Genomic DNA, 12,416 nt, shown 5'->3' on the forward strand with positions numbered 1-12,416 from the left:
GGAAACCCGCCCCTTCACCGCCCCGCCCCCGCCGTTTCCGGACCCGCCGACCGGGCTCGACCGTCCCCCTCCCTCCACGGCCGGCTCCGCCACGGCCGCTTGCTCTTTTCCGACTCTCTAGGCCGCTTTAGCACAGGCTCCCCCGGGGTCTAAGGAGGCATATGCGTGGACTGTCCCCAGAAAAACCGGTTTCGGCGGCGGGGAGGTGGCAGGAACTACCGTAGGTGGCTGGTGTAGGAGCCCCTTTCTGTCCACTGTCTCGGCCTTGGCTTTTTAAGGGACTGTAGATTTAGACCAGATACCACAAGAAAGTGTTTTTACGCTGAGAGTGGTGAAACACTGGAACAAGTTGCCCAGAGAGGTGGTAGATGCCCCATCCCTGGGAAATATTCAAGGTCCCGGTTGGACGGAGCTCTGAGCAATCTGATCTAGTTGACCCTATCCCCGCTACTTGCAGGGGATGTTGGACTGGACGACCTTTAAAGGTTCATTCCGACCCAAACGATTCTAGCATGCTCTTCCAACCCCGCCCCCCAAAACCTGAAGCATCGGGTCTGCTGGCCGAACCTCCTCTGTCGGCAGCCTCCGTCCTCTCCCCAGCCACTCGCCGTTTCCTCACACTCGGTAACGGCGCTCGGTTCAGAGCCGTAGCAGGAACGCGGTAGTGCGCGCGAACGTTTCCCGGCTGCTCCCCCGCCCGTGTTGTTTAAGGCCCGTCGCTCCTCGGCGGAGCGGGGGACGGGCTCGGAGCCGCGAGCGCCACCCGCGACCAATCCCCGCCCTCTCGGGAGCAGCGCCGCGCAGGGCTGCGCGCCATGCAGTTCTCACTCAGGTCGGTTCGAGCCCGGCAGTGGTGCCTCTCCCGCTGCCCCGGCCCGCCCCTGCTCCCGCGGGCTGCTCGGCTGCAGCAGGATTTTTCGGACGACGGCGGGGAAACAGAGCGGTGGAGGCAGAAAAGAGGGCGAGAGCCGCGGAAGAGCGCTGCGGGTTAGATCGCGCTTCGGCGCGCACAGGCAGGGCTGCGCGGCTGAGGGTCGAGAACGCCGTGAAGCGATCCTCTGCTTTGCTTCTTCCAGTCGCCCGCGAGAACGCTAACGGTGTGGGCGGGGGGGATCGAGCCTGGAGCTTTTTGCTGATTAAGAAAACCAAAGGCAGACGGTCCTCCTGAAACCGTCTCCGTGCTTTCGATGTTCCCCATTCCGCTTAAGTGCCTCACGGGGAAAAAGAGCAAGTATCGCCTATCGGCAATATTGCTTGTTTCGGGCATTTAAAGAGAAACACCCTACACCGTTCGGTTATTGTTTAATCCCCCCTCTCCACCCCCCACGCCCGCAACCGTACGCGGAAGTGAAGCCGGTCCCCGGGGTAACTAGAGTGAATCGCAAGCATTCCTACTCCAGCAAGGCAGACTCGGAGAACACCGTTTACCGCGAACACCCACATATTCCGCATTCCTTAAAACGGACAGCACTGGTCACACAGTTTATTCCCTCTTTTTCCAAAATGAGCCTAAGCTACGTACAAGGTCACCGCAGGCATCAGCTCTTTTACTGAGAAGGTGGGGTGGCTCTTAAAAGAGCCTTTGTGGTCGAGCAGGTCTGGCACAGGGCACAGCCAGCAGCTTACTTGGAGCTGGTGTACTTGGTGACAGCCTTGGTGCCCTCGGAGACGGCGTGCTTGGCCAGCTCGCCGGGCAGCAGGAGCCGCACGGCCGTCTGGATCTCCCGCGAGGTGATGGTGGGAGCGCTTGTTGTAGTGCGCCAGGGCGCGAGGGCCTCGCACGGCGATGCGCTCGAAGATGTCGTTGACGAAGGAGTTTCATGATGCCCATGGCCTTGGACGAGATGCCCGTGTCGGGGGCTGCACCTGCTTCCAGCACCTTGTACACGTAGATGGAGTAGCTCTCCTTGCGGCTCTTACGCCGCTTCTTGTCACCTTTTTTTCTGCGTCTTGGTCACCGCTTTCTTGGAGCCCCTTCTTGGGCGCGGGAGCGGAACTTGGCCGGCTCAGGCATCGCAGCAAACGCAAGCGCCTTTCCCCACGTCGCAAGCGCTGTTCTCTGAACACCAAATAAAGTCGCCTCTGCCGGAGCTCCTTTTATAGCGTCGCTGTGCAAAGGCAGCCGCTCCACAGTGTCGCATCGCCATTGGCTGGAAGTTCTATCTTAGATTAGTCGCGCCGCGCTGAGCTTTGGCTATTGGGACACCTCTCGATTCGCGCTCCCATTGGCCTGCCGAAACAACGCTTTCTTCACAGCCTATCAGCGCACACGCGCCGCCGCTCCCGCCCGAGCAGTATATAAATGGCCGGAGGGAGCGGGCCCGGGAGCACAGCTACTGCTGCAGAACTGTTTGCGTGTCTTGTTTGGCTGAGTCGCTGCGACATGTCCGGCCGCGGGAAGCAGGGCGGGAAGGCGCGGGGCCAAGGCCAAGTCGCGCTCGTCGCGGGCTCGGGCTGCAGTTTCCCCGTGGGGCCGCGTGCACCGTCTGCTGCGCAAGGGCAACTACGCGGAGCGGGTGGGCGCCGGCGCGCCGGTGTACCCTGGCGGCCGTGCTGGAGTACCTGACGGCCGAGATCCTGGAGCTGCGGGCAACGCGGCCCGCGACAACAAGAAGACGCGCATCATCCCCCCGCCACCTGCAGCTGGCCATCCGCAACGACGAGGAGCTCACCAAGCTGCTGGGGCAAGGTGACGATCGCGCAGGGCGGGGTGCTGCCCAACATCCAGGCCGTGCTGCTGCCCAAGAAGACCGACAGCCACAAGGCTAAAGCCAAGTGAATGCACTGACGAAGAACAGCGCCGGGGAAGCCCTTTCCCACAGAAACCCAAAGGCTCCTTTTTCAGAGCCACCCCACTAGATCACTGAAGAGCTGAATTACTTTAAGCGTGCTCGTAAGCCTTTAGGAAACTGGGATTGTATTTGTGTGTTAATCCTAAAACAACAGTCTTACGTTAACTATTTTGCCATATATACGTTATAGTTTTTTTTTAAAGTATGTCTTTGGTGGGCAGGGGAGATTTATTTTTTGATGTTCGAGTGAATCGTCTTAGATGCTGACGTGTTTTCACGGTGTTATAGAAGTTTTTACCTGCCCCACCCTACCGCTGAGGTGAGCTATCTGGTAGCCACGGAAAAACCATCCGCTCCGCTTCCCCTCCCACGTAGCTGCACACATGGATGGGGAAAGGAAAGCGTTAAATACCAGCTACAAGGCTGTGTTTAAATAACAAAGGAATTGCAAGTCCCTAAGTACTTAACTGTCTCAAAGGAGTGAAGCATCTCCCCGTTACTGCAGCATCCAGGGCTGTTCCTGAAGTTCTTCCCTGTCACAGCGCCCACTAAATAGATTTTGAAAACTATAAAGCCTTTCCAGCATTTACCCAGAACTTAAAATGACAACATCCTTACTTCAGCTCTTTTTGAGAGAAAGTGGGTGGCTCTTAAAAGAGCCGTTGGGTTTAAGTGCGGAGCAAAAGTTTTCTCCAACAGAGGTTTACTTTTTCTTGGGCGCCGCCTTCTTTGCCTTGGCCGCTTTCGGCTTAGCCGCCTTGGGCTTTGCTGCTTTGGGCTTCACCGCCTTCGCTTTGGCCGGGCTCTTCGCTGCTGCCGCCGCCTTCTTGGGCTTCGCAGCCTTTGTCGCCTTCTTGGGGCTCTTAGTCGCTTTCTTGGCAGCGGCAGCCACCGGCTTCTTAACTTTCTTGGGGCTCTTCTTTGCTGTCACCGCTTTCTTGGGCTTCTTGGCGGTGCTGGCGGGCTTCTTGGCTGCCGGCTTCTTGGACTTGGCCGGGGCTGCCCGTTTCTTGGGGGCTTTTTCCTTCACTTCTCCGGGCTTCTTGCTGAGGCGGAAGGAGCCAGAGGCGCCGGTGCCCTTGGTCTGCACCAAGGTGCCCTTGCTGACAAGACTCTTGAGCCCCAGCTTGATACGGCTGTTGTTCTTCTCCACATCGTAGCCGCCGGCGGCCAGCGCCTTCTTGAGCGCGGCGAGGGAGAGCCCCTTGCGCTCCTTGGAGGCGGAGACAGCCTTGGTGATCAGCTCGGTGACGCTGGGGCCGGCGGGTTTGCGGGCTTTGGAGCCGCCCGCCGCTTTCTTCGGCTTCTTGGCGGCGGCCTTAGCGGCGGGGGCCGGGGCAGTGGCGGCAGCACCTGCCTCAGCAGCCGGGGCGGGAGCTGACTCCGACATGTCGCTGCTGCTCGGTCGAAGCACTACGGCTACGGTGGCGGCGCCCCCATTTATAGTAGCTCGCGGGCGATGATTGGTGCGTTGCCGAGCCCGCCCCGCCCCCTCCCGGCCGTTCCGCCGCGCTCTGCCTCTCGGATTGTGTTTCTTCCGCCTCAAAAAAGTGTTTTTTTCGTAAAAAAAAGTCACCGCGGCACCCCGTTTCTTAGCGATGTTGCTGGGGACAGAGGATATTTTTGTCTTGCGGCGTTTCTTTCAGCTGGGGGTTGAAATGATTTTCAAGGCGGCCAATAATCCCTGGGTTTGGGGATTGCACACAGAGCTGGACGGTGAGATTTTGATTTTTCCTTTTGAATTAAAAATTTGCTTCTGACAGAACTGTCACAGTGACAGCGGATTCATGCTTCTGAGACGGTTTTTCATGAAGTTAGCGCAAAACGGAGGTGATGTCGAGACATTTTCTTAGCGTAAATTAGCTTTGAAAAGAAGCAAGTAACACAAAGTAGCCACTCAGCTCTCTATCTGGGTTATGATTTGTCTTCCGTAATACGGCTTTATCTCTTAAAAATAAGGAAACCTTTGGACATAGTGCCCTATTTAGCTCTACTCGGAGCTATTAAAAAGTAAAAGAAAGACGGTTTTCACTAGAAACGTTAATGTGAACAAACATCTCTCTCAAATCATCAGGTACCTTCAACATCTCATAAGAACATAGAAAAGTTCTTTCACTGTTTCCCTCAGTTTTCTGCGCCCTTGTGTCAATACTTTGATGAACTATATTCCCATATATTTCTCAAAAATACTTATTTTGACTAAGCCCAACAAGTAAACACATTCATTTGTATCTTCTTATTTCGAGATAGTATTTATTTTAGTGCTTACTTTCACACTGTACTTCAGGCATTTTGTCCACCAGAATCAGCAGTTGTGCAAAAAAAAACCTAATCAAAATATCATATGCACGTTTTATTTATGAAAAACAGAGGTCATGATGCAGGTATTTCTTTAATAAAATGATATAAATTAAATATATTTTATTTACATTGAAGTAAATATAATTTCTTTAATAAAATTATATAAATCAAGTGGCTTAATCAAACAATTATGTCCTCAGAACTGCTGAGATAAACTAGGGCACAGTTTTTTCCAACCCATGAGTTTTCTGATGTGGCCTAAACTGAACACACAAAAAAATCATTTTTTCTTGGGATAAGTTGGACAGAGGAGTGTCATGTCATTCAAAAATATGTAGTACAATGTGGGAAAGGAGACCCTGGTGATTATTTCACATATGTTTGGAAATGCAGTCATTTGGCTTCTTTCACTTTTTATTTTGATAATATAATATCACACACCATCTTGTGGAGTTTTGGCAGTGGGGGGGGTGTCAGTTTTAAACGGATGTCAGCAGTGCTGGTTTAATATGACTAAGGTGCACCTGAAGTGTGAGAAACTACCAAAAGATGTAATAGCATTCCAGAGGGGCTTCTGTCTACAGAAGACAAACAGCAGAATAAATCACATGCAAGAATATAAAACCAGAAGATCATGTGGATTTGGAGCTAACATTTGTACTGATGCTTTATTTTATGGTAGATTCACAAGCTGACCGCACTGTAGATTGTGGGTTATGAACTACATTGTCACAGAAGTTAAGCTGTTGGGACAGCCACGTGCCATTGAGGAGAAATTTCTGGGAGTTAGTTCTGTAGCACACATATTTCCTTCAAATTCTGCGTCTGACTCCCTTCTATTCACTCCTATCAGAATCAGTCCACTGTTAGCTTTAACTCTACATTTTTTTGGTCCTCTGCAAATATATTTTCCTAGGTTTAGACTAGGTCTCTATCCTTCTTTCAAACACCTGCTGTAGCAGCACAATCCTGGAGCAATCTATACACTCTCCAAAAAGCTCCTTTTTCTGGCGCTACAATATTTTGACCATATATCTGGACTTTGTGTTTTTTTGCAGTCATAGACAGTTTTAGGGTCAGCAAAGGAAGAAATGGAATGAGATCTTGCAAATGTTATCAGGTGGAGGAGAGGAAGGAAAAAATAATTTTGCAAGTGCCCTCTAGTTGCTTTAATTTAATGGACAATCTTATTTTTAAAAAAAAATTATTTATTTTAAATATTATCTTAACCTTTTTTTTCTGATAGAAAGCTTTGTAAAATGATATATTCAGTAAAAGACAGACTTACTTCCACCTCTTATTTTTCCCTGAATATAATAGCCAATCAAACAGAATATTTAATAAAATAAAAAATATTTTTTGAAAGGTAGAAGGTAGTACTCCCAGTGGACTGTGATATTTGGATGTGACAGAAATTTCTCAAGACTTCAGAAATACGAGGACTCATTTTTCTGCTACTCTGATGTTGGATAAATACTTTCGTGAAGGTCCTTTTGAGCCTAAGTGACGGTAGAATCATAGAACAGTTTGGATCAGAAGGGACATACAGAGATCAGCGAGTCCAGCCTCATTGCCAGGGGAAGGGACATCTACCACTAGATCAGGTTGCTCAAAGCCCCAACCAACCTGACCTTGAACACTTCCAATGACGGAGAATCCACAACTTATCTGGGAAACCTGTTCCTGTGTCCCACCACCCTCATTGTAAAAAATTTCTTCCGTATGTCCCATCTAAATCTACCCTCTTTCAGTTTAAACTGCTGCCTCTTGTCCTGTCTCTACAGGCCTTGGTGAAAAATCTCCATCTTTTTTATAAGTCCCCTTTACATACTGAAAGACCACTATAGGGTCTCACCGCATCATTCTCTTCTCCAGGCTGAACAATCCCAAGTCTCTCTGTCTTTCTTCATGGGAGAGGTGTTCCAGCCCTCTGATCATTTTTGTGGTCCTGCTATGGACTCACTCCAACAGGTCCATGTCTTCGTTGTGCTGGGGACCCTAGATCTGTCTGCAATACTACAGGTGGGGTCTCATGAGAGCAGAGCAAAGAGGGAGAATCAACTCTCTCAACCTGCTGGCTATGCTTCTTTTCATGCAGCCCAGGATATACTTGGCTTTCTGGGCTGCAAGTGCGTATCGCCAGCTCATATCCAATTTTTCATTCATCGGTATCCCAAAGTCCTTCTCAGCAGAACTGCTCTTAATTTAGTCATCCCCCAGCCTGTACTGATATTGGAGATGGCCCAAACCCAGGTGCAGGACCTTGCATTTGGCCTTGTTGAACTTCATGGTGCTCACATGGGCCTACTCCTCAAGCCTTTCAAAGTCCCTCTAGATGGCATCCTTTCCCTCAGGCATGTCAACTGCACCACTCAGTTTGGTGTCATCTGCAAACTTGCTGAGCATACACTCAGATAGTCCTTCTATCTATGTCCTTAATAGAAGGTTTTAAACAGTATCGGTCCCAGCACTGACCCCTGACGGTCACTACTTGTTACTGGTTTCCACTTGGACATTGAGTTGTGAGCTGTACCTCTTTGGTTGCAGCCATCCAGCCAATTAATTATCAATTTTATAGTCCATCCATCAAATTCATACCTCCCCTCAGTCACCTTTCTGTCTTCCATATGCTTCAACATAGCTTCCAGGATCTTACCAGGCACCGAGGTAAGGCTGACTGGTCAGAAGTCCCCAGGACCCTCCTTTTTATCCTTTTTTTAAAAAATACTTGCGATATTCTCTTTTCTTCGGTCACTGGGGATTTCACCTGACTGCTGCGACTTTTCAAATATGATAGAGTATGGCTTAGCATCTACGTCTGCCAGTTCCCTTGGGACCCCAGGCTGCATCTTTCTAAGTCCCACATACTTGTGTATGTTCATGTTCCTCAGATGGTGCCAAATACGATTTTTCCTATGGTGGGAGGGACTTTGTTCCCCCAGTCCCTGCCTTCAGGTTCAAGGACTTGAGAGATGTGGGTAGAGAGACTAGCAGTGAAAACTAAGGCAAAAAATTTGTTGAATACCTCAGCCTTCTCCATGTCGATTGTCACCAGTTCTCCTGTCTTATTTGTTGGGGGGTTCATTTTCTTTAGTCCTCCCTTTCTGATCAACGTACCTGCAGAAGCCCTTCTTATTATTCTTCACATCCCTTGCCAACTTCAGGTCCAGACGTGCCTTATTTTTCCTGATCCAATCCCTAGACACCTGGACAGCATCCCTATATTCTTCCCAGGATGCATGTCCCTGCTTCCACTGCCTGTGCATTTCCTTCTTGCCCTTCAGTTCGACCGGAATATCCTTACTCAGCCATGTTGGTTTCCCACCTTCCTTGCCTGATTTCTTACATGTGGGAAAATAAACTTTATTCTAACCAAAATTGTTTAGCAGAGAATTACCTGTAAATGAGGTGTACCAAAATTGTTTAAGACTCCAACAGCATTAGAGGAAATTAATGCTGCATGACTGAAGAATTCTTAAGCTTTAGAAACGATGATTCAAAATGTGCACAATCATGCACCGATAAGACGAGGGCTCTCAACATATACAGGAGATGAACCGTGAAATGGCATCTCAGCCCATAGGAAGAGTCCTCGACCACAGACCTGCTGCTCTGAGGACCATCTCTAAATGGCTCTCACCAGGGGGTCTGTTTTATACCCTATTCAAATCTGATCTGTGGTCATATATGGTCGTGTAGCCCCTGCATTGGCTGGAGACCCCAGCTTCCTCAACTTTCAACCACAATGTGTATGTGCTGACCACCACCATGTGGGAGTAACAGGAACTGTGTTTTCATGGGCTTTTGCCAGTTCTTTGTTAGGCCTTTAGCAGATCTTTGTCAGGGCAGGTGCATCTCCCACACAATCTATCCCTTGACCTCACGGTCACAATTTGCCTGGTTTCCTGGAAGCAGTGGCAGAGTCATCTCTTGCCTCCAAAGTTGAAAGAGAGAGCAGTTTTGCTGAGTCTTAATGTTCACTGTGGATCATCATTTCTCAATTATTTTTCTATGGTTCTACTGGGATATCAATTGCATGAACAGGTTCTAAGGAAGTATATCTCACAACCAACACAGATCTTACTATTGCACGTTTAATACAATTTATCATAATACATATTACAACTATCATAACTACAATAATTTTTAAAGATTGAAGGAGGCTGGTTAGCCACACTGAAAGAGAAAATCCAAACATGTCAAAAACTTTCCCAAACCAGTTCTTTCCTAGCTCACCAATGATCGCTTCTGAATCTCTGGCTACCTTATCCATCTTGTTGATTTGGTCTTGAAGCAGCATTGATAATGTTCAGGATGCAGATTCAGTGCTCCTCTGCCAGCAGATTCAGGACTCTGCATATGCTTTTCTCTTTTAACAGCATCAAGTCTAATATGGCTTGGTTTTGAATGATCATCTTACTAGTATGTTGTAATTGATCACTTAAAAGCTCCAGACTATCAGAAGTGGCATTGGCTAAAGCCGATAGCTCTAGGCCTATTTCAAAAATGGCTTGTTGGTTTTGTACCGGGGCAATTCCTACTCCAAATAATAATTCCATCCACCACCCAATTCATGCTGGGACTTCTTGCCATCCCTTCCATAAATTGCATAGTCTAGGATCCCACCACTTGCATGACATGGGCCCTTCTGGATAAATGGGGCAGAAGGAGAGTGCGGCCAGTGTACAGGTTGGCCCAGGCATAGTTGAATATAATCCAGAATATAAGTGGCCATCGGAGCATGCCCATACTAAATCAAGGGGTGCATGGACGGTGGATGTTTGGCATGAACCTGGTATGGTAGTAAGAGGAGGACAATAACCTTTCTTACTACAGTCTAAGACAGAGTGTTGTGAATAACTGGTATTACTGCACAAACAGCCCTGTATCAGAGCTTTCTTAACAGAACAGTATAACCATGGCAATGGCATCCTTTTAATATTTTTGCATCTGATTTCTACTTGGCAGTTCCAGAGAGGAGATTTCCTCACGGGAGGTCTCTTATCCTTTTCCCTGTCCCAAGTAAGCATATAGGTATATGTGGCCCACGTGCAGTTTAGAGGTCAATCAAACGAGTTTTGATTACATGCGCTGGGACACTCATTGTTACCCCTTTCAGGGTGTTTAATACACCATGAGGCTTTTAATGGTTTTGTATATTGTAGGAAATGATCATCAGTGCTCCATTGAGTATTATATTCGATAGTTCCCCATAGAATATTGGGTCATGGTCAACATTGAAGAAGGCCGACTGTATCCTGGGCTGCATCAAGAGAAGCGTGGCCAGCAGATCAAGACAGGTGATCCTCCACCTCTACTGCACTCTGGTGAGACCCCACCTTGAGTACTACATCCATCTTTGGAGTCCTCAGCACAAGAAGGACATGGACCTGTTGGAGACGGTCCAGAGGAGGGCCACAAAGATGATCAGAGGGCTGGAGCACCTCTCCTATGAAGAGAGGTTGAGAGAGCTGGGTTTGTCCAGCCTGGAGAAGAGAAGGCTCCAGGGAGACCTTATAGCAGCCTTACAGTATCTGAAGGGTGCCTACAAGAAAGACGGAGAGGGACTTTTTACAGGGTCATGTAGTGATAGGATGAAGGGTAATGGCTTCAAACTGGAAGAGGGTAGACTTGGATTATATATCAGGCAGACATTTTTCACCATGAGGGTGATGAGACACTGGCCTAGGTTGCCCAGAGAAGTTGTGGATGCCCTGTCCCGGGAAGCGTTCAAGGCCAGGCTGGATGGGGATTTGGGCAACCTGGTCTAGTGTGAAGTGTCCCAGCCCATGGCAGGGGGGTTGGAACTAGATGATCTTTAAGGTCCCTTCCAACCTAAATCATTCTATGATTCTATGATTCTATGGTTGAGTACCCTTTACAATCCACCCCATGGCCACATTGGTGGACAGTAAAAGTGTAATTACAGTTTGCATCCCATACATAGATAGTATTTATCATGTCGGATGACCAGTTAACTATGTATCTTCCGGATCCCTCACTCTTCCAGCTATAGCTATTATACTGTTCCCATGTAAGTTCAAGAACCAGACATATGTTAACCTCCTGCATAAAGACTGGCAAAGAGTCTCCTGCTGCCTTGGGTGTGGGTAGACAAACTGTTACAATGGGCAAATCCCACTATCATTTTTGTTATCATATTGTCATCCAGGTCCTGGTCATTTCTGTTGGTTACTGTCACCTTTGCCAGTATGAGCACCAAGGTGGTCTGCTTTTTCATTGTCCTGTAAGAAAACACAGAACTGGCCTCTGGTTTTGAAACCGGGCTTCAGGGTTAGAACTCAGGGATTATCTACTGAGCACTAATATGGTGAGTTTTTCGTTTCCCTTCCAGGGCTTCCCGGGCATATGAGACCCTTGGTTTTGCCAGGGTCATGTGTCAATGCCAATAGAAGGTAGTTTCACCATGACAGGTTGGCCTACGCATATCCTCAATAGGAACTGGCCCTTTTGATCATCAACTATTGGGAGCATTGCCTGTCAATGGTTCTGCAGGACAAAATGCTCAAATCTTTGGGCTTCCATAATTTCCCCACTGGTTATTAACAGTAAAGACTGCTTGTGGCAATTGTATGTTCTGGTTATGGCATGAGACATCAGCATGTCTTTTAATCAAACCTTTGGCTCACTCAACTATACCATTAACCTGGGGATAATATGGTGTGTGAAACACCCATTTGATAGCTTCTCCCATACACAGTCTTACACCACTATGGCTGTGAAATGCGACCTGTTGTCACTTTGAATGCACTCAGAAGGGGTAAAATTTAAACCACTAAACCACTTTCTTAGTGCTTAGACTGTCTGATCTCTGGTGGATGTGCTAACAGCTGATGGGACACTTTTCTGTTGCACTTATCACACCTATTACGTTTATAGCTTTCTCGATGGTTTAATCCCCATCTCAGCAGCGTGTTGCTTATTTAAAACACTAATTTGGGCCCCTGTATCAATTAAAAAATCTGAAGTTATTCCCTTTACGCCCACAGTGATATGTATATAAGGTTCCCTATCAGTGGACCATTGACAGGGATTCACCATGCAGAGTAGGCAGCCCGAACCCCAACCCCCGGTTTCCAGTTTTTTAACTCCTTCAGTTCCCTTCGCAGGGACGCAAAAGGTTAAGAAGTTTCCCTTCCTGAGGGGGCAAGGTTAACGGCCCTTTTGTTCCCTAGTTTTCACCACTAGCACTTACACCAGTTTCCGGATGTGAACGGTGGGAGGTCCGCGCAGCATTGTTCGGGGTATTCCCCTAGTGCTAATGCTTTTCGCCAAAGACTATTTCTTTCTAAATCGCGCTCA

The 12,416-nt window shown here is 48.4% G+C and overlaps 1 protein-coding gene and 2 pseudogenes across 1 annotated transcript; 1 reads left to right on the forward strand and 2 right to left on the reverse strand.

Annotated features, from left to right (window-relative positions):
* Nucleotides 1-1,622: 1,622 nt before the first annotated feature.
* On the reverse strand, nt 1,623-2,152 carry LOC128904664 (histone H2B 5-like; annotated as a pseudogene).
* Nucleotides 2,153-2,383: 231 nt separating this feature from the next.
* Nucleotides 2,384-3,308, forward strand: LOC128904645 (histone H2A-IV-like; annotated as a pseudogene).
* Nucleotide 3,309: 1 nt separating this feature from the next.
* LOC128904628 (histone H1.10-like) lies at nt 3,310-4,193 on the reverse strand. Its single transcript, XM_054189277.1, has one exon. The coding sequence runs from the start codon at nt 4,180-4,182 to the stop codon at nt 3,496-3,498; it is 687 nt and encodes a 228-aa protein (XP_054045252.1). The 5' UTR covers nt 4,183-4,193; the 3' UTR covers nt 3,310-3,495.
* Between the last annotated feature and the right edge of the window lie 8,223 nt (nt 4,194-12,416).

The sequence above is a fragment of the Rissa tridactyla genome, chromosome 1 (assembly GCF_028500815.1).
Source record: "Rissa tridactyla isolate bRisTri1 chromosome 1, bRisTri1.patW.cur.20221130, whole genome shotgun sequence".
Classification (NCBI taxonomy): Eukaryota; Metazoa; Chordata; class Aves; order Charadriiformes; family Laridae; genus Rissa; species Rissa tridactyla.